The sequence below is a fragment of the Portunus trituberculatus genome, chromosome 18 (assembly GCF_017591435.1).
Source record: "Portunus trituberculatus isolate SZX2019 chromosome 18, ASM1759143v1, whole genome shotgun sequence".
In the NCBI taxonomy this organism is placed as follows: Eukaryota; Metazoa; Arthropoda; class Malacostraca; order Decapoda; family Portunidae; genus Portunus; species Portunus trituberculatus.
Genome location: NC_059272.1, coordinates 19,353,486 through 19,375,985, shown reverse-complemented (window position 1 = coordinate 19,375,985; position 22,500 = coordinate 19,353,486). Strand labels below are relative to the sequence as shown.

The 22,500-nt window shown below is 44.5% G+C and overlaps 1 protein-coding gene across 2 annotated transcripts in view; it reads right to left on the bottom strand.

Annotated features, from left to right (window-relative positions):
* Window positions 1-11,551: 11,551 nt before the first annotated feature.
* LOC123505789 (hemicentin-1-like) overlaps window positions 11,552-22,500 on the bottom strand; it is a 157,563-nt gene continuing 146,614 nt past the window's right edge. For both annotated transcript variants that reach the window (XM_045257481.1, XM_045257483.1), the window contains exons 10-17: window positions 22,442-22,500; window positions 21,413-21,614; window positions 20,996-21,087; window positions 20,104-20,381; window positions 16,219-16,352; window positions 15,202-15,368; window positions 12,537-12,616; window positions 11,552-12,231 (exon numbers count right to left, since the gene is read on the bottom strand). The exon at window positions 22,442-22,500 is cut by the window's right edge and continues 101 nt beyond it. In XM_045257481.1, the coding sequence (XP_045113416.1) occupies window positions 12,109-12,231; window positions 12,537-12,616; window positions 15,202-15,368; window positions 16,219-16,352; window positions 20,104-20,381; window positions 20,996-21,087; window positions 21,413-21,614; window positions 22,442-22,500 (1,135 nt within the window). In that variant the 3' untranslated portion in view covers window positions 11,552-12,108. The remainder of the gene's footprint in view (window positions 12,232-12,536; window positions 12,617-15,201; window positions 15,369-16,218; window positions 16,353-20,103; window positions 20,382-20,995; window positions 21,088-21,412; window positions 21,615-22,441) is intronic.

Sequence of the window (22,500 nt, the reverse complement as noted above, 5' to 3'; positions counted from 1 at the left end):
TTCATCTCAGCCTTTTCTGTCTATCACTCTTCCACATTACCTTATTATCTTTCTGTCTTCTTTCTCGCTTCTCTATTATTTTACCTCCCTCCCTCGATCTCTCTCTTCCTGTTTTACTGTCCTAAGAACATCGCGATACGGGGCAGCATAAGAGCAACTCGATAACTCACTCCCTGATCTTCCTCCTCTTCTTCCTTCTGACCTCTTCCAATGAACCCCCATGACTGTTTTCCTCCCTGTGACTGACTCTCCGGCTCTCTGACCTTCCCGTCCCTCCCCTGGCCAAGTTTAATTACTCCCATGATGTTGCTTATGCCAAGGATGACACGCAGGAATGGCACGGCGCTGGCTGGCACTGACCTTGACGCCCCTCCAGATGATGATAGTGAGGTGTGGGGCAGTTTGTTCGTGTGTGTGTGTGTGTGTGTGTGTGTGTGTGTGTGTGTGTGTGTGTGTGGCTTGTTTACTTTCCTGTTCATTTTACGTTATATTTACTGTCTATTTGTGTTTTCGTTGTTTGTTATGCATTTTAATTGTCTCTCTCTCTCTCTCTCTCTCTCTCTCTCTCTCTCTCTCTCTCACTTTACACTATTAGCACTGTCCTTTCAATCCTACGAGTACCAACTTTCAATCCACCAACGCGAGGCTATCCACACCCACACGTCACTATCGGAAATGATTAAAGGACAGAGTGGGAGGGATTCGAACACGTGACGATGCACCTGTTAGGCAAGGACATTACCACCGAGCCACCAGGACGCATTCTGCAGGTGTCGCTTAATTCCACGTCTGTATGTCTGTCTGTCTAAACCTTCACTAGGGATTCCTCAGCCGAGACACGTCCCTTGCCACTCTCTCTCTCTCTCTCTCTCTCTCTCTGGCACTCCTGTCTTTTCATCTCGTTTCCTATTCATTTTACCTCCTTCTCTCCTCTCTTTCTTTTTTCCTCGCGTCATTCGTTTGGTTAGTATATCATTGTTGTTAATACTCGTCCTTTCTTGCTTCCTTCCTTTCTCTCTTCCTTGTTTCCTTCTTCTCTCTTCTTTATTCCCCTGTTCTCACTTTCCTTCTTATAACTTCATTGCTAATCCTTCCGTCTTCCTTCATTTGACATATTCACTTCACTTTCCTTAGTTCCTCCTTCTCCTCCTCCTCTCTCTCATCATCTTTCTTCCTTCCTTTCTCTTCATTCATCTCTCCTTGTCACACCTCCTAATCCTTCCTTCCTTCATCCTTCCTTCATATTTTCTTTTTTGATTTCTCTAACCACTCGCCTTCCCCTTTGAACCAGCTCCTCCTTCTCCTCCTCTTCTTCGCCTTCTCCTCCTCCTCTTCCTTCTCTTCCTCCTTCTCCTCCTCCTCCTGCAGCAGTGAATCAAGACCGACAGAGACAGTAATGGAGGAGAAACACTCAAGCTGTCATGATAATCTGCTGCTACAATTACACCAAGCAGATGCTAATGCCGCTTTGTTCTCCTCCTCCTCCTCCTCCTCCTCCTCCTCCTCCTGCTCTTCCTCCTTCTGAGTAACTTCTTGTCTCCCCTCTTCATCGTCTTCCTCCTTCTCTTCTTCTTCCTCCTCTTCCTCCTCTTTCATCGGTCACTGTCTCTTGGCTTATTTTTCTTTATTTTTCTTTTCAAGCTTCCTTCCTGGTTCTAGTCATGCAACCTTAACGTGTGTGTGTGTGTGTGTGTGTGTGTGTGTTTGTGTGTGGAGGTGGTGGGACCAATATTCATGTTTGTGCCTGTCGAGTCTCTCTCTCTCTCTCTCTCTCTCTCTCTCTCTCTCTCTCTCTCTCTCTCTCTCTCTCACCTGCCCATAAGATATTCCGTCTGACAAATGGCACGAGGGAGTGGACGAAGGAGGGACACGCGAGGAGAGGAACGAGGCGAAAAGAAGACCACACTAACAAATATCCCAGAAAGAGAGAGAGAGAGAGAGAGAGAGAGAGAGAGAGAGAGAGAGAGAGAGAGAGAGAGAGAGAGAGTGTTCTTTATCTTCTTTTCATTACCTATGCAATATCACTAGTCATCACTATCATAATCATCACCACACACACACACACACACACACACACACACACACACACACACACACACACACACACACGTCGAGGATTTTACATTTATTCGAAGACAATAATTAATTTTTCATCCGCGAGTTTCACAAAGAAGAAAACAGATACAAAGTAAAGTGCAATGGATTTAAAAATGACGGGAAAGTTATATTTTTTCTTTAACACTTTGTACCGTGTTTATTTTTCATCACTACTGTGTGTGTGTGTGTGTGTGTGTGTGTGTGTGTGTGTGTGTGTGTGTGTGTGTGTGTGTGTGTGTGTGTGTGTGTGTGTGTGTGTGTGTGTGTGTGTGTGTGTGTGTGTGTGTGTGTGTGTGTGTGTGTGTGTGTGTGTGTGTGTGTGTGTGTGTGCTTTAACATTATATTAACATCCACACACACACACACACACACACACACACACACACACACACACACTGCCTCTCCCTCCACTTCTCATCCGGCCCTTAATTATGTATTTCTGCTTGCTCATGACCACTGACAAGGGCACGCACGCATGCACGCACGCACACGCCACGCACACAGCTCACGCACGAACACTCTACACGCACACACACAAATATGGTATTGACACGAGACTACTACCACCACCCAGCGTGTGTGTGTGTGTGTGTGTGTGTGTGTGTGTGTGTGTGTGTGTGTGTGTGTGTGTGTGTGTGTGTGTGTGTGTGTGTGTGTGTAATCATAACTCAAATCACGTTCTTCTTTTGCCCTAAATTCCTCCTCCTGTTCTTGCTCTCCATTACAACCTTCCCCACCAATCCTGCTTTTCTCCCACCCCTAACCACCCTAGCATCCTTATTCCACATCCCTACCCTTCCCTACCCTTACATCACCCTACCAAACCTTAACTCCACTCTAACTTATCCAGTAGAACCAAACTATCTCTCTCTCCCACAGCTCCGCCCTGCCCTGCCTTACGCCGTCCCGACATGCCCACCACAGCTTAACCCTCATACCCTGCTAACAATTCGAAGTGAGAGAAGTGGAGAAGTGCCTTTTCGTATCTAGGTTGACAAAGCCTCGCAAACTGAGTTCAAGAGTAAGACGCGTCGAGGAGCAGAAGGAGGAGGTAGAGGATGAGGAGGAGGAAGGCAGGTGACTCTCTTCATTCTCTTCTCTCCTCTTGCAGTCACCTCTTCACCTTGTTTTCCTGGCCATAAGGGAATAAATGAAAGGGAAGGCACAGGAGAGAGACAGAGAAAAGAGCGAGAGTGAAGGAGGGAGATGGAAGGAGAGAAGGAGTGATTGAAGGATGACACGTGAAAGAGAGATTAGTATAAGGAGGAAAGGGAAGGTGAGGAGGAGGAAAAGAAGGAGGAGGAGTAGAGGGAGGATACAGAAAGGAAATTTGAAAGATTGAATGAAATTGGAGAGAGAGAGAGAGAGAGAGAGAGAGAGAGAGAGAGAGAGAGAGAGAGAGAGAGAGAGAGAGAGAGAGAGAGAGAGAGAGAGAGAGAGAGAGAGAGAGAGAGCGCCTTTGACACAGGAAGAGTAATCAACACACATACACACACACAATTATTACAGCATAAATTCAACAGTAAACATTCCATAAATTCTCGATTCGATAGCATTATTAAATTTTGTATCAATTAAAATATCTGGCGGAGCAATGACCTGAGCGTGTGTGTGTGTGTGTGTGTGTGTGTGTGTGTGTGTGTGAAAAACGTGCATCAAATATCTATTTCTCAATGATCGATAACCATGCTTTTGTATAGAAATAAAAATTGTAAAAACAACAATGTAATGTTTGATATGCTTACTTAAGAAGAAGAATAAGAAGAAGAAAAGAGGAGGAAGAAGAAGAAGAAGAACAGAAGGAAGAAGAAGGGGAAGGAACTTAGCTTCACCTATTTACTCCATATCTCCCTCCAGAACTTACTTCGAAAGTCTCATTCCACTACAGACCTTCCTTAAGTTACCTCTACCTTCCCTCCAGGTCTGGCTGTCTTACCTAACCTATCTTATCTTCACCTTATGTAACACTACCACCACCACCACCACCACTACCACTACTACCACCACCACAACGACCAAAACCTCAGCCAGTCAGCCAGTCAGTACGTCAGTATTACGTTCTTCTACTAGAAAGTCTTCCTGAACGAAAGCCACAACATATGATGAAAATGATAAAAATGATAGTGATAGTGATACTGATAGGGGTGATGATGATGACGATGATGACAGTAATGATGATGAATGATTTTAATTTTCCTTATCAGAGGTTTCAAGCTTATTTTCGAAATGAGGATTATTACTGTTCTGATTGAAAATAAATGAACTAATGAATGAGTAATGACAATGATCATGATAAAAACAACAACAAAAACAAAAACAACAACAACAACAACAACAACAACAACAACAACAACATCAACAACAACAGCAGCAAACAACAATAAATAAACACATAAAGAAAAAAAAAACACATACATACAAACGAAAAAAACAAAAACAAATAAAGATATAAACAAATTAAAGAAAACAAAACAAGACATGTAAACTCACTAAACACACACACACACACACACACACACACACACACACACACACACACACACACACACACAAACTAGCCAGCCTGAAGCACCTGGCGTGGACAATTAAGGAGCGTCGGTGATCTGCGGGACAGCGAGGCCAGATCATCACTTGTTCAATTTCCTCTCTTTTGCTCCCCCTAATGGAATCAATGGGCGGAGTGGCAGTAATCGGAGACCTCGCAGGGAAATTGGTTTGTACTGGTGGAGGAGGAGGAGGAGGAGGAGGAGGAGGAGGAGGAGGACGAGGTAGCTTTGGGGAAAATGAGGTTTGTGTAATTTTTAGCGTATAACAGAGAAGTGTAAGAGAGAGAGAGAGAGAGAGAGAGAGAGAGAGAGAGAGAGAGAGAGAGAGAGAGAGTCGCAGTTAATCTTCTCTAAGTTGTCTCTTGTGTGCTGCGTGTGGCTGACTAAATCTCTCTCTCTCTCTCTCTCTCTCTCTCTCTCTATCTATCTATCTCTCTCTCTCTCTGAGGATTTTTGAGTGATAATCCTAATTAATTAATCAATCAATCAATCAATCAAACAGAGAGAGAGAGAGAGAGAGAGAGAGAGAGAGAGAGAGAGAGAGAGAGAGAGAGAGAGAGAGAGAGAGAGAGAGAGAGAGAGAGAGAGAGAGAGAGAGAGAGAGAGAGAGAGAGAGAGAATGGGCAGAGGATGGGTGGTAATCTAAGTACTGTACAATTCATAAACACTTGAGAAAAAGGATATGATTTTTTAAGTATTTTTTTTTCAAGTGAGCATCACAAACTCCCTCAAGTCAAGTATTAATGAGAAAGAATATCAAACACAATACTTTCCACCGACACGCCCACTTGGAGCTAATTACGTGGAAAGAAACGCCTCCACCTCCCCCAGGAATAATCCTAATCTTTTTAACAAATACGACCTCTAATCTTCTTTACTCGAGTGATTAAATTTAGTGGAACCGTTTTCTTCCCTTGCTCTTTATTATTCCTTAAGATCATGACTTTTGTGTGCAGGATTGTTTTTACTTTTTCATTTCTTTAGCTTTTCTTTATCATCGTTTTTTTTTTCTTTTTAGGTGTATTTGAGAGTATAGCTTCTTTAATTAACAGCATGAGAGTTCTGCATTTCATTTTCACCTTGTTCGTTTTAAGCTTTTCCACATTTTTCTTCTGTGTTTATATATTTTTCAAGATTGACCTTTTGGAACGTGCATCATTTTAGCTTTTTCTTTCTTAACATTTTTTTTTTAATGTTTTTTTAAGAGAACAACTTGTGGAATTAAAATTAGGAGTTTTTGCGTTATATATTCTCCTTGTTCTCAATAGATTTCTCAACTTCCTTCTCTTGCTCGTTATAATTCCTTAAAACTGTGACTTTTAGGAACACCAACTTGTACTTTAACTTTTAACTTTTTTTTTTCGGACTTTTTAATATAACGATGTAATCAGAAGTCTCAGTGTTTTGTGCCTGATTCTTTCCTTATTCTTTATAAATTCCTTAACTTCTTTTCTTGCTCCTAATAGTCAAATTAATTATCCTTCTGCAACTAAAACAAGTCTACATTATTTACTGTTTTCAGATCTCTTTACTCCAATGAGACAAGTAATTCTAAACTTTATAATATCGGCAACCTGGACCAATCTTTTTATTTTTTTCTAGAGTTGATACATTCAGTCCACGAAAGACGAATTTTATCACGTTTCCAGCATCTAACAACAAACAGAACATACATAAAAAACTAAACAAAAAATAATCCCTTAAAAACACACTTAAACACCATTCAACACGGACCCAAATGCATTCGAAACACTGTATTCCTATGTCTTGGCGATACCCGGCTCACGCACTCCCCTCCTGCAGTGACGCACCGAGTAAGGCCTGCGGTGGCTCGTATTTGCAGAGCGGCGGCCGGATCGCGTCTTCGTTATCACTTTATATGCTAATGCTCGATATCCCGCCGCAGACTAATGTGGCAAGGAGAGAGATGGGTAAGGGGGAGGGAAGAGGGACGTGCAGTGCAGAGGGAAAAGGGGAGGAGTAGGGGTGGGAGGGGATAAGGGGCAGAGGGCTAGAAATGGAATGCGAGAAGGGTAAGGAACTGAAGGTTGATGGGAAGAAGAGAACGAGAATAGAAGGAAAGAACAGAGAGAGGGGCCCAAATTTAGAAGGGTAGAAAGGAAAGGGGGACGAGAACGACCGGGAGTGGAAGAGTGGGAGGGGAGAAACGAGGGAAGTGGGAAGTGGGAGAGGGGGGGACTACAGCCTTTTGTTCCTTGGTTTCCCTATGGAGCGGCGGTGCATGCGGTAACATTAAGCCCCTCAAGCCCGACCAGCATTAAGCCCCACAGCCCGCCCACCACAACCCACCACAGCCCAGTGGGGTCCGAATATACGTAAGCCGGCGGGAGGCGCTTAAGGATTCCCAGGGGGCGCGCGGACCTGGCTAGATTTGAGGGTGTAACGTGGGATGCCTGCCTGTATATACTCGTATGTGTGTGTGTGTGTGTGTGTGTGTGTGTGTGTGTGTGTGTGTGTGTGTGTGTGTGTGTGTGTGTGTGTGTGTGTGTGTGTGTGGTGAGAAGAATAGCTCCCAGCCAGACGCGAGTGCAGGCTGATGACGTCCACCAATCAGCGTCCAGTCAGGAAACGACTCGATCTCAACATGAATATAACCCGATTTCACGTAATTTCTGGCGCTAAGGCATTATTGCTCCATTGAGAAACGTCCCTGTCCGGCCCCATTCCTCTCTCTCTCTCTCTCTCTCTCTGCTATCTATCGACATCAGAAGGCATGGCAGTCCCGGCAGGAAAATTTGTTACACTGCCACAGGGGGCGCATCCACATTGGGGCGAGTCCTCCTTGGCGAGGGATCGTGTGGGGCTGCGAGGGATCAGCCGTGAGCCAGCAGAGGGGAGAGCGAGTCCCGAGGGTCACTTGTTGGCTTGTCGATCTACTCGTCACCGAGGAATGTGAACCACTGGCGTCACTACGACCACTGTTGCTTCTCCCACATCATGTGCTTTTGCTTCTCACTGCTGCTGTTGGTATCACTTCTGCTACAATGACTCTAATACTGGTGCTTAACGATAACGCAGAAGAAAAAGCAACAATATCATTGCCTATCAACAGCCAGCCAACCAGACTAAATCTCCTTCAGCATCATCTCGGGTCTCACTGCAGCCCATCCTCTCGCCTGTTGCTGCTTTCACTGTGATAAGACTAATACCTCCACAAGGCCCTAGGAGACGGGGCAGCCTACGTAATCCTAATCTATCTCTTCCTCACTGTTCCCTAATCGGATCTCGGAGACGCGCGCCAGGTGTGAGTCATGTAATAACAACAATAAGTAGCCATAAGAACACGGCAGCTTACCTTGGACAGGTGCCGCCACTCGTCAGGATCACCTGCAGTTGTCATCATTTCTACTTGGTCGCCTTGATTCTCTGAAAAATACATAACGAGGCACCGGTGAGATGGTAAGCCGCTGGTGCAGCGAGGTTGAGTGGCGGCTCAGGGGTGTGGAAGGGCGCCACCATGACAACTAACATACTGCCAGTAATGATTCAAGTGTAAGCATACATCCAGTAAATATTCATATATTTTATTATATAAAATATACATATAATAGCCATTGCAGTCGTAATCACAGCTTAAGAATTTACAAAAGAAAATGTCAAACGAGTCGCCACCGTCCCATACAAATGAGTCTCCTAGTGACTATCGAGAACCTTGGTCCAGCGGAGTGGCTTGGAGGCTTGCTGACCTCGAGGCTCCGCAGGCTGGGCTGTGCTGGAGGGCCGCGGTGGCCGCTGGTCGGGGCGTGCCAGGCGGCGAGGGTACTGCCATGGGTGTCATGGGTTAGGACACTTAGTCCTGCATGACGCCCCGCGATGCCACGGTGCCGTGGCTGCGTGAGTCACCGCCCCGAGGAACGCTGGTCTCGGGCCGTCCTCGCCGCGACAGACGGCCAACACGAGACCACTATATTAATGATTATATTGGATATCTCTTTACGGCTTGTAGTTGTAACATTCAGCAGGTAAACTTATCTATATGGACAAAAATCGAAGCTGCTTTTACATACAAGTTGTGGAAGCTCGATTCCTTGATTGAGTGAACCCGACCCGGGACACTAACGAGCGGCGACGGCGGTGGTGGTCGTGGCGGTATTACTGGTGGTGGCAAGGGATGTGGTGGTGGTGGTGGTGGTGGTGGTCGTGATGCTGGTGCTGCTCGTCACCGGCCAGCCTTCAATCACTCCACTACGTGTGTGTGTGTGTAATTCACCTCGGTCGCCTGCTGGTCACCCAACCAGTCTTCTCCATTATGGAGCGAGCTCAGAGCTCATAGACCGACCTTCGGGTAGGACTAAGACCACAACACACTCCACACACCGGGAAAGCGAGGCCACAATCCCTCGAGTTACATCCCGTACCTATTTACTGCTAGGTGAACAGGGGCTACACATTAAGAGGCTTGCCCATTTGCCTCGCCGCGCCGGGACTCGAACCCGGCCCTCTCGATTATGAGTCGAGCGTGCTAACCACTACACTACGCGGTGTGTGTGTGTGTGTGTGTGTGTGTGTGTGTGTGTGTGTGTGTGTGTGTGTGTATATATATATATATATATATATATATATATATATATATATATATATATATATATATATATATATATATATATATATATATATATATATATATATATATATATATATATATATATATATATATATATATATATATATATATATATATATATATATATATATATATATATATATATATATATATATATATATATATATATATATATATATATATATATATATATATATATATATATATATATATATATATATATATATATATATATATATATATATATATATATATATATATATATATATATATATATATATATATATATATATATATATATATATATATATATATATATATATATATATATATATATATATATATATATATATATATATTGTTTCTAAAGAAATTTTCCGGGAAAGCACCGCCGGGACAACTCATAAAGGGAAAGATTTTAAGCTTTTAGATTCGGGACATTCTCACCTGACGAGATATGTAGATTTACCTGAATTTGGGTAAATTGCAGGATACAGATCCCATTAAAAATTTACAACGAATAACATGTACATTCAGTTACATTTCTCTTACCTATTCAGTACATCAGATTCTCACACGATATGTATATATAGATTTTTTTTTAATCATGACACCAACCTCTCACAACATACTTGATCATATAGTATTATGTATATAAAACTAGACGTACCACCGAGTCCATACAAAACCTATGATGTGGATCTACCGTCGACTAGTCAAGGCATCATTTACAGAATAACATACAATATTTACAGCCAAGACGTGCTGCCCGCCGCGCCGCCACGTCTACATACTGGCGCCCTCAACAGGTCCTCTTGGCGGGCGGGGAGAGAATCACAGAGCGTCCCAGTGACATCAAACCTTTGCCTCTCCAAGCCTGGACTTGACGCTGCGGTGTGCACGTCCTCAACACACACTGACCAACACACAGAGACGCGGATGTTTGGTTGTAGTCCTTGGCTGTGTTGACTGTTGCCTCGCCGCCCTGAGCAACACAACACCTCCAAACACCCGCCAGCGTTCCCTGCGCCTCCCTCAATTAACTGCCAATACCCTCCACCACAGAACACTCAGAAAAGCACAGTTATCGAGCAAGGTGTGAATTAATTGTCTTGGTGGCTGCAGGAGTGAAGCAGCTTAGGGGGGCGGGTCAGGCAGGGGAAGAGCCTAGCGGTGGACGAATGGGAAGTGTATATAAGTAGTAAAAAGAAAGCTATTAAACACAGACACGAAAGAAAAGCAGTTTTCATTATTATGAATAGAAAATTGTGCGATCTTCAAAAGCAGATTGCAGGAAAGGTAAGAGAGTAGCGAACATTAATTAAGTAACTAGCTAAGAAGAAAACTACATTTAACACAGAAAATATGGAAGGTAGAAGAAAAATGGTTAAAAAAAATGGAAGAAAAAACAATGTCTAAAGTGAGAACTGCCAGTGGAGGGCGGCGAGGTGGCCTGCAAGCAAAGGATAGCACCGTCCCTCTCACCTCTCCCTCTCTCCCTCCCTCCCTCTCCTCATCCCTTTCCCCGCCACGTAACAGCTGACAAACTTCCACCAAAGTTAGTTGTTTGTGTTTCTGGAGCAAAAACACAGTGCGGAGGTCATCCCATCCAGCCAGGCGGAGGCGAGGAGAGCAGTGATGGTGACAGCAGTGATAGTGATGACGGTGACAGTGGTGAGTGGATGACCTTTTTCTCCATTTTTCTCAATTTTTAATTTCCTCGCCCGTCGCATCACAAACACAAATATAAAAACAATGCGTCCTTGTATACAATCAAGGCTTCTTATAAGTACTTCTCAAACATGGCGTGACAGATGCTCAAAAAAAAAAAAAAAAGTTTCTTGTTTCACAAAGTCATTCGAACGTCAGAAAAATAAACCTTTCAGAAATTCTCTTTTTTCAAATACATGTGAGCTTGTTCAGCATTTCTACGTTTACTTTCAAGGCCATCGGCAGTTCCTATTTTCACTTGCTTATTCTAGTTTCGCTCTGACAACTTGTGCGCATCTCAACGGCAGACCACTCGAATTAAAATAATTTAAAACATTATACATGCAAAAGGTAAGAAAATAAATGTGTGTGTGTGTGTGTGTGTGTGTGTGTGTATACAACCATTAACATGAATGAGAGAGAGAGAGAGAGAGAGAGAGAGAGAGAGAGAGAGAGAGAGAGAGAGAGAGAGAGAGAGAGAGAGAGAGAGAGAGAGAGAGAGAGAGAGAGAGAGAGAGAGAGAGAGAGAGAGAGAGAAAACTGAAAAAAAAGAATAACAAATGTCAAAAATACGAAACAAAAACATAATAGAAAACAAAAGAAAACGGGAAAAACAACACAAACTCACCTGAACTTAACAAACAGCAGGAGTAAAAAAAAAAAAAAAAAAAAAAAATCCGAAACAGGAGAAAAAAATTGCAGACAGCCAAGCAGAAGTGAAGAAGGGGAGCAGATTTTCAGCCAGCACACGAGACATCATCACATCTTGAGAGACAGAGAGGGAAAGAGAGCTGGCTGGAGTGACGCAGATTCTTCCCTCCATCCATCCTTTCCATCCATCTTCACTAACAATTCCACAGACCGACTCCTTGACTGACTGACTGGATCGCTTTACATTTCCCTCACTTTTCCGTCTTTTAACTCTTCAGCCACCTTTTCCTCTCCAGTCTTTTTCCACCAGTGCACGTTTTCAGATAAAGAAGCGGCACGGCAATGAACAGAGGGCGCCACGTGAGCTAGGTGAGACAGAAGAACAATTAGCATGTATCCGGAAGTCCCCAGGTGTCCTTTAGTTATCCTTGGGCACTGGCAGATATGTATGAGCGGCGGGGCACTGCGGGGCGGGATACAGTGGGGTGGGGCTTGGTGGGGTGCATTGGAGAGTTGGGGTTACACAAAGCTTTCATCTTGTGCCAGGTGGTGGGGGCTGCCGGCGTCCCTAAACAGCCCCCTCCCGCCCGTCCCGTTTGGCGCCAACTGCGAGCCTTCCTTTGTGCTGGCTTGACTTAGTACCTGTAAGGGAGGGAGAGAGAGAAAGGGAGTGAATATGTGTTACTTGTGAGAGGAAGATTGAGACGGAGAGAGTGAGGGAAGGAAAGAGGGAGGAGAGTAAGTGGGTAGCAAGTGGTATTATTGTAGCTTTAGTGTTGTCTGTTGAGAGTTATTAAAGGCATCTCTCTCTCTCTCTCTCTCTCTCTCTCTCTCTCTCTCTCTCTCTCTCTCTCTCTCATCCTAACGCTCATTGAAACTTTGTGTGCGTGGGAGAAGATTCTGATTTTCTGTCTGCCTGTGTGTCTGTCATGCCGCTGGGGACTCACCGTAGTGTGGGTGTAGGTTTGTGGGCGCCGGGCTGGGATGATTTCCGGACACTTCTGACCCTCTAAGAGCTGCGCCGTCTCTGTGGTGAAAGAGAAAACATGAATTAAGACAATGATTTTTACGGGGAGGCGAGGGGGGGTGGAGTAGGGGACGGAAAGAGTACAAAGGAAGAGAAAGGGACAAAATAAGACATATACACAGTTCTATCGAGGCTGTTTATGATAGGGTGTAGTGTCCAGTTTGAAGTGAGAGGTAGTGGATGGGGTGATGATAGGGACGAAAGCTCCTCTCTACACTTTTACTGCTACATGTGTCTCCTTAATCGTCTGATGGAAATAATAACTAACCAACTGAATAAATGAATGTATAATGAAATGAGATAAAGAAAAAAAAATCATTACTGGTACCAAGGGCAAAGAAAAAGATAAATAAAATAAGATGATCAGGTAAATAAAAAGAAACTAGAAAATTCACTTTAATTTTTTGAGGAGTTTCATAATGGGGTATCTTGTTTCATAATAGGGTATCTGTTTTTTAATGGGGCATCAGGTTTTTTAATGAGATATCTAATTTCTTAATGGGGCATCTAGTTTCTTAATAGGGCATCTAATTTCCTAATAGGGCATGTAGTTTCTCCTAATATTACAGATTGCTTCCAAAAACCATCTGTTGCCAATACATAAACCTGGGGTGATAAGAATCATACTATCACATTGAAAGCTAAAAATCCATGAAATATCCCTATTAAAAAAACCCACAAATTCATAACGTAATCACACACTCAAAAACAACAATAAAACAAAAAAGATAAAACTGTCTTTCCCTCCTCCTACCAATGCACCAAAAAATCAGAGTTAGGACCAAGAACTGACATGAACACCACTACTACATACACCACCACCACCACCAACACGACCTCCACCACCTTGCTGAACCTGAAGCATAACACAACTTGCCATGGACACTGACAGACGGACAGCGGATAGACAAATACCGCCACCACCAGCACCACTGCCAGTCCACCGCACACAACACTGCATAGCAAAGCACGTGTCAAGGATGAAGACAAGGCGAGGACAAGCGTGGAGGTGGTAAAAATTCTAATCTTCCTGCTCCTTTTGTTCACTATTAGACTTGAAAGAACAGGAATTGATACACCTATGTACAGAGTGACTTCTACACACACACACACACACACACACACACACACACACACACACACACACACACACACACACACACACACACACACACACACACACACACACACACACACACACACACACACACACAAGACTAGAAAGAATAAGGAATAAGTGTGTGTGTGTGTGTGTGTGTGTGTGTGTGTGTGTGTGTGTGTGTGTGTGTGTGTGTGTGTGTGCTTTGCTTGCCTGCCTGCCTTTAATTAACCTGCTTAAATGTCTATAGAAACACGTTGTTGGTTAATTGAGAAGGATAGTAATTTATTAACCTTATTGGACAAACAAACACAAACACACACACACACACACACACACACACACACACACACACACATTCTCTTCACAGTGGTCAATAATCTTAAATAAAAATGGAGCAGGAAGAACAAACTTGTCACAGAGAATTCATTACATTGCTGCTGCTACTTCGAGCTGTCCCACTAAAATCATAGAGAAATCAATCAGACTATAACACTCACACTTTTTTTTCTGGATGCGAGGAGACTGTTCCGAAAGTGTCAACCAAACTATCTATCCCTTTGTTTTATTCTTAGCAATGCCAAAACTTTTCTTTTTCAGACAAGACCTCCTATGCATCGTACATCAAGACACTGACACTGATCCAATTCCCTTTCCAAGCATACGAAAGAACCGGGCTTGTTTTTATATTCACTTTCACCTCGATTCTTTTTCTTGTTTCAGTGGAGCGCGGAGATGCATTTTCAAATCTACTTAATCTTACACGTCATCAGATCTCGCTTCGTTCGATATCCGGGTTCCTCCTCATACATTGCATTCACTCCGAAGTCTCGGTTTTGTCAGTGGGTTAGTAATGAGATTTAAAATACAATATATCCAGGTTATAAGTTTCTTTCCTTTCTTTCTTCACTGTATGAACGGTGTAGTATGATAAACTTTTCTATTTCAGTGTGAGAACAATATCACATTTCTATTCCTAGTCAGAGTCAACCAGTATTAATTACACTTTCTCCTAAACTTCTGCCTTTCTAGTGTTTAATATCTATTCATCACTATCTGTTAATTTCTACTTAAAAAACATCAACTCGTACAGCAAACAGTCCACCACCCGTCCTGGCGTCCCAACATGAAGGCTGGATAGCAAACCAGCAGCAGCAACGGCAGCAGCGGCGGAGGCAGCAGCACACATTGGAAGGAAAAGCTCCGCCGGGAAATTTCAGCCTACTACTTCGATGGGAAAGAAAACGGTGCCCGGGAGAAGCTGAAACGTCCCGAAACGACCTAAAAGGACCCGGAACGACTAGAACGACTGAAATGACCCGCTCCAAGGACGCCAAAACGACTCTCTAGCACTGAGCCACCTCCTACGACTTCTCTTCACAGCAAAACACAGCACGCAAGCGGGACACGACCATACGACCTCTAATCTTTTACTCCTCACTTCCTACTCTCACACACGCCATTACTAACAATTCTGTCTACTTACCGTTTGCAGTTTTCACCACGTCAGGCCCGTCCTCGTCATCGTCCTCGTCGTCTGGGTCGTCGCATGGGGAGGAGATGCCACGCCCACCCACTCCTTTCTTTGACGAGGCGGAGGTACTGCCAGACTCGCCAGCCCCTCGGTCCCGCTGCCGCAGACACGCGCACCTACTGTAAAAAAAGAGCACAGGTTGGTCAGTAGATAGGAAATGGTGGTGCTGTGTGTGTGTGTGTGTGTGTGTGTGTGTGTGTGTGTGTGTGTGTGTGTGTGTGTGTGTGTGTGTGTGTGTGTGTGTGTGTGTGTGTGTGTGTGTTCCAATCTATCTTCGCAATTTAAAGGTACTGCATTGAACGAAGAGAAAATAATTATTGCAAACACGAAAAGGCGGATATAGAAGCATGGCAGATATATGAAACAGAGGAACAAATTTTAAATAACACAAAAGCAGCGGCTGAAAATAACAAAAGCAGAAGTATTTTGTTCTTTCTACTAATACTGAAAAAAAAAATATATATATATATCTAACAGAGCACGAACAAACACATACACACACAAAAAAAAAAAAGAATGAAAATAACTAACGAAACCATTCCTAACACATAGACAAAAAAAAAAAAAAAAATAGAATAACCAGAAGAGAATAAAAATAAAGTAAATATATAAAACAATGAACATCTTTATCAACGGAGACAGAACAGAAAATCAATTAAATTAAAGGAAATTCTTCTTTTTTATGTAGAGAAAGGTAAAGAAAAAAAAAGTTATGTCACTGTTCCCATCACAGGTCATAATAAGGACAAAAATCACTAACAGATGAAGAGTTCACCAGCAAGGAATGAGAGAGTGAAGGTACAGGCTCACTCTTGCATTAGTGAGACGGACAGAATGAGCTTGAATGTAAAAAATTCTTAGCAAGTCAGTAAACCAAAGTGAATTAAAAGATAGAAACCAATGCAAATAAAACACAGACAGCAATTACAACGAAAGCAAACGAAATAAACACACATTGTAGATACTCACTTGCTGGAACGGGCGCGGGTAAGGAGGATGCCGGCAAGGAGAAGCAACACGAAGCCGCCCACAAGCCCCAGGAACACGCCCACGAGGGGAGACACGGGCGGCGAGGATACGTCACCCATACGCTTCTCCGCAACCTAGATAGAAATGAACGAAAGATGTCTCGATTAGTAACCTGTGTGTGTGTGGGGGGGTGTCAATATATTTAGCTTTTATTTAGAAGAAAGAAGAAGAAGAAGAAGAAGAAGAAGAAGAAGAAGAAGAAGAAGAAGAAGATGATGATGATGATGAAAAGAAGAAGAAGGACCAACAACAACAATAACACTAACAGAACCGCACCATCAAAAAAAATATAAGACAAAAAGATGCAAAAAACAACAAAAAGGAAAAAAAATCACGTGAGCAATTGAGTACGATGGAATGGATTTTGTCTTTGTAATGAACCATATCGGGCTGCTTCTGACACACACACACACACACACACACACACACACACACACACACACACACACACACACACACACACACGTGGTATCTTTTATTCTATTCTGATACAAGAAAGTACATTATGTTTTCATCAACACGACATGAACGGTTCGTGAGCTGCGAGGAGGAGGACGAAATAGCCACGTTTTGCTAACCTTATCCTCTTCCTCCTGCGGCAACACTACAACACTCACTGCCACGACGGAGGAGGAGGAGGAGGAGGAGGAGGAGGAGGAGGAAGAGAAAGAGGAGGAGGAGGAGGAGGAGGAGGAGGAGGAGGAGGAGGAGGAGGAGGAGGAGGAGAAGGAGGAGGAGGAGAAGGAGGAGGAGGAGGAGGAGGGGGAGGAGGAAGAGGGGGAGGAGGAAGAGGAGGAGGAGAAAGAGGAGGAGAATTCTTAACCTCAAATTCTAAAAATCCCTGATCTACATTTCCACACGTTTCCCTTTTGCAAACATCAAATGCATCACGCAGGAGACTAAATCGTGTTCATTTACATAATTCACGACGGAAATGTCATTATTTCTCAGCGTAGCATCATCATCATACTTGCAATAAGGGTTACGAGGACTGCCAGGACTGCGAGGACTTCATTCACGGGGGAATGTTTGTACTAATGACGAAGGGACGTTCAAATCCGTACTATTAATTAGCGGCAGCAGGCAAGGCACTCACCAAGGCAAGAGAGACTAAGAGGCTGAGGCAACATGGCAGTTTATTTACGCGCTATATGATTCATTAACCCTCGAAAAATTTGGAAGCTGCTTGGAGCAAAGTAAACCAGTATATCTAAACTCAAAATCATGCGAAACTAGATACTTTTAGACTGAGAAGTGTACGAATCACAACACGTAGCTCAATGAACCTGAGTCACACTACCATGCAGGGAGGCGGTGGTGTAGTGGAAAAGGTGGTGAGCATGGGATCCAGCAAACGTCCACGCGTAGGTTCGAATCCGACCACATACCACTTTGAAGGTATGCTATTTGTAGAGTGGTTTAAAGTTACTTGCATGTCATCATGATACCCAGGTTCTAGGTGGTTACACCAAAAAGATGCGTTTGGGTGGTGATATAAACAAAATTGCCTGCGCCAATAATGGGCGGAAGCTTAACAGCTCTTCCCGCATATACTCTTCAAGTATGCCTACAGACGCTGTAGGCTATAACATAAAAAAAAGTTCGCAGGCTAAGTAAGAGTACAAGGCAGCCACCGCATTCAGAGGATTATTGTCAAGTACTGGAGAAGAAAACGGCCAGTAATAACAATAGCAGTAACAGTAGCAGTAATGATAGTAGTAATGGTAATAGCAATAGCAGCAACAGCAAAAACATGACCCTTAGCTAAGGAGAGCGGACAGGTGCTAACATGCAGGCAGGAAGGAAGGAATGCAGGGAGGGAGGCAAGCAAGCAGGCAGACAGACAGGCAGGCAGGCAGGCAGGCATGCAAACAGACAGGTAGGCAGACAGGCAGGCAAGCAAGCAAACAGACAGGTAGGCAGGCAGGCAAGTAGGGAGGAAGGCAAGCAAGCAGACAGACATACAGACAAACATGCAGGCAGGCAGGGAGGGAGGAGCCGTCCGCTGCACCCAGAGAGGTAGAACTGATGAAGTTTGGCTCCACTGGATGAGATTCAGCTGATTGCGTTACGAGAGAAATTTGGTTTTCTGCATCCGACATCCCCCTACTCTTCCCGCTGCCCCCTGTCACCTGCCATGCTGCACCACCGGCCGATCCACTGCACCTGCCCCACCACTGTGTCCCTCTGCACCGCTACCCAGAGGTTAAGACACGCAAGAAACACAGGCAAAACACTTAAACGATAACTCTCTCTCTCTCTCTCTCTCTCTCTCTCTCTCTCGATGACAAGGGCATAGCTTTTCTACAGTACTTTACATTACCATTTACAGGTGTTCACTAAACACACACACACACACACACACACACACACACACACACACACACACACACACACACACACACTTCACCGTATGCTCTCTCGTATGAAATGGTCATAAAAAGACTAGAGGAAGTAAGAAAAGTGGAAAGAGTAGCTGGGAAAATCATACTTGAGAGAGAGAGAGAGAGAGAGAGAGAGAGAGAGAGAGAGAGAGAGAGAGAGAGAGAGTATAATCATGGTGTTTAAAGCAGTAAGATGGATGTACTGGAAGGAGAAGATAAAGAGGATGACGTGAGGAGGGATGAGAGAGGAACAATGAAATGACGTGAAAGGGAAAGAGAGAGACGTGGCGCTTTAATGACGGAAGGAAGTACGGAGGGATAGAAATTCTGTTATCCAAAAAAGGATATGATACTAAAAAAGACTTACAGGTACAGAGGAGGAGGAGGAGGAGGAGGAGATAGTGATGACGTATGGTGAAAGCAAGAAATGTAACAAGCTGGGAAACATAACGAAGGACAGGGAGAGAGAGAGAGAGAGAGAGAGAGAGAGAGAGAGAGAGAGAGAGAGAGAGAGAGAGAGAGAGAGAGAGAGAGAGAGAGAGAGAGAGAGAGAGAGAGAGAGAGAGAGAGAGAGAGAGAGAGAGAGAGAGAGAGAGAGAGAGAGAGAGAGAGAGAGACCTTCCCCCTCACACACAAGAGTAATTGAAGAAAAGTGACGTGAATGAATAAATAGAGTGAAGAAGAGAAACACAGAGAAAGATAGGAAAGGAGGGAGGAGGAGAAGGAAATGGAGAGAACATGACAGGGAACAGAATCAAACAAAAGCAAAGACAGAGAAAGGGAAGCGTGAATTTCTGCACACTATGACAAAGTAAACACACACACACACACACACACACACACACACACACATCGAATAGTTGTGACCTTGTTGTCCCGGTGTGTGGTGTGTGCCTGGTCTCAGGCCTATCCAAAGATCGGAAATAATGAGCTCTGAGCTCGCTCCGTAGGGTAACGTCCGGCTGTCTCGTCAGAGACTGCAGCAGATCAAACAGTGAACAGTGAACACACACACACACACAGGAACTGAAGTGCCCTAGAAACATTTGAAGGTTAAGTTGTATTATTCAAAACGACAAAGGTAAGTTAACTCATTAGATGATTGTGACTCAAGATGGAATTAATGAGAAGAGAGAGAGAGAGAGAGAGAGAGAGAGAGAGAGAGAGAGAGAGAGAGAGAGAGAGAGAGAGAGAGAGAGAGAGAGAGAGAGAGAGAGAGAGAGAGAGAGAGAGAGAGAGAGAGAGAGAGAGACCACCAAACACAACTACACCACGAAAAGAAACAAGAAAACCATTAGATAGGAAACACACAAGTACACGAAAATCCAAACAACGAAAAACAACAGATAAAAATGCAACACCACACAACAACACCACCCTTACACCACACCACAATACCACCCTTACACCACACCACAATACACCACCAAAGCTTCCTCACCTTCAGTCTAATGGCGTCGATTTCCTCAGGCTCACTCGCGCCCTTGGCATTGACCGCTGTGATGGTGATGAGGTAGTCCTGTCCCGGTGTGAGGCCTCCCACATGGAACCTCGGCTCCTGCTCCTGAAGGGTAGCCAGCAGGATGTGTGTGGGAGAGGTGTACACGCGCGCCACGAAGTACTGAGGCAGGCCCCCGTCATTTCCCGGCGTGCACCCCACCTCCAGCGTTCCTACTGTCAGATTCACCAGCACGCAGTTGGCTACTCGTTCCGGAGGGCCTGGGGTGGGTGTGGGGAGGGGAAAGGGAGAAAAGGACTGATTTATTGATACATGAGTGGGTAGGTAAGTAAGGTATAGGTAAGTAGAACAGGTAGACTCATAGATAGATAGATAAATAGCTGGGTAAATGATAGTATGGCGCCAAAACGACGAGGATATATGAGTAAATAGCAGGAGGAGGAGGAGGAGGAGGAGGAGGAGGAGGAGGAGGAGGAGGAGGAGGAGGAGGTGTCACGGACTACAAAACTGAGGAGGATTCTTAGTAGCGATTTTTGTGCTTTTGAAAGTTATGTGGTGAAAGAGTTAGAGAGAGAGAGAGAGAGAGAGAGAGAGAGAGAGAGAGAGAGAGAGAGAGAGAGAGAGAGAGAGAGAGAGAGAGAGAGAGAGAGAGAGAGAGAGAGAGAGAGAGAGAGAGAGAGAGAGAGAGAGAGAGAGAGAGGAGGGATTCGTTCACGTAAGTGTACCAACATCAATATCCTCCTCCTCCTCCTCCTCCTCCTCCTCCTCCCCCTCCTCTTCCAACTACTCATTATTACTACTACTACTACTACTACTACACACAATCACCACCACCACCACCACCACCACTACTACTATTGCTACTACTACTCACCCGCCTCGACCACGGTGAAGCGGCAGGGGTCTGCTTGGGTGCCCACGATGTTCATGGCCCAGCAGGAGAGGGTGCCATAGTCCCGCGCAGACCTGAAGGAGGAGGGGATGAGGAGACATTAATCCCTGCCACTGCCATGGTCACCTATTAACAGCCAGGGCAGTGTGGGGAGGAATGGTTAGCATGGACATAAGCAGAGATGAAGCAAGAATATTAAGTACATTTCATTCTTCAAAATAAAAAAAAGAAAAGAAAAGAATAGAAACATAGAGCAATATTTAAGACACGTTGTCCTTCAAATTGTTGCCCTTCATCCCTCCTCTTTCCCTTCATCTTCTCTCTCTCTCTCTCTCTCTCTCTCTCTCTCTCTCTCTCACACACACACACACACATATACATACACACACACACACTTGCCTCGGGGTGTAGTCGAGGAAACTGCGTCCCTTCCTGACCTCCACGCGGTGCCCCTCCACCTCCACTGTGTCCAGGGTGTTGTTGAAGTACCAGGTGAAGCGCAGGTTCTCATCAGGCTGCGCGTCAACCCGGCAGGTGAGGCGCACGTCCTCCCCCTCCGCCACTGCCACCGTCTGCGGCCCGTCTCTGCACACCGGGAGATCTGGGCGGAGACGAGAGAGAGCGTAAAGGTGTGAAGTGGTGAAGGTAGGTGTTGAAAGGATACGCGGTAAGAGAGCGTGAAAGCGTGAAGGTAGAGAAGAAAATGTAATGTAAAGGTACTGAAAGGAAAGAGGAAAGAGGCTTATACCCTTCCTTACTGCAAAACGTAATGTCAATGTGGTCTGGAAGGAAGACGACGGGACAAAAGAGGTAAACAGATGCAGCAGACTTGAAAAATAGATGAGCGAATAGAGAAACGTGGCAGAAAAAAAAAAAAAGAGTTGGAGGGGGATATGAAAGACATGGAAGGATCTGAGGGACACACAAACATCTATCTAATCAGACCAACCATCAGTTATCATTAAAATCTCACACAACACTGAGCGGGCAAATGACCCTCGACACCCGCCACTAATGACCAGCCTAAAGTCAGTTATGTACAGTCTAATTACGAGGTCACTTCACTAACAGGTGAGCTCAAACAGGTGACGCGTGACCACCAATGGACTGACAGGCTGTTTGCTTTAGTGTCATGAGATTTTGATGCAATATGAAGTTGGTATTGTTGTTATTGTTTGACTGAAGAGAGAGAGAGAGAGAGAGAGAGAGAGAGAGAGAGAGAGAGAGAGAGAGAGAGAGAGAGAGAGAGAGAGAGAGAGAGAGAGAGAGAGAGAGAGAGAGAGAGAGAGAGAGAGAGAGAGAGAGAGAGAGAGAGAGAGAATATAAAGCTTTACAAACAAATCAAACATACTCAACAAACATAAGCACGAAACGAAATAAAACAATTAAGAAGTAGGGACTAAGCACAGTGGGAGGACAGGCACTCACAGCGGATGGAGAGTGGCACCACGTTGCTGGTGGTGGTGCCCAGGGCGTTGGATGCTGTA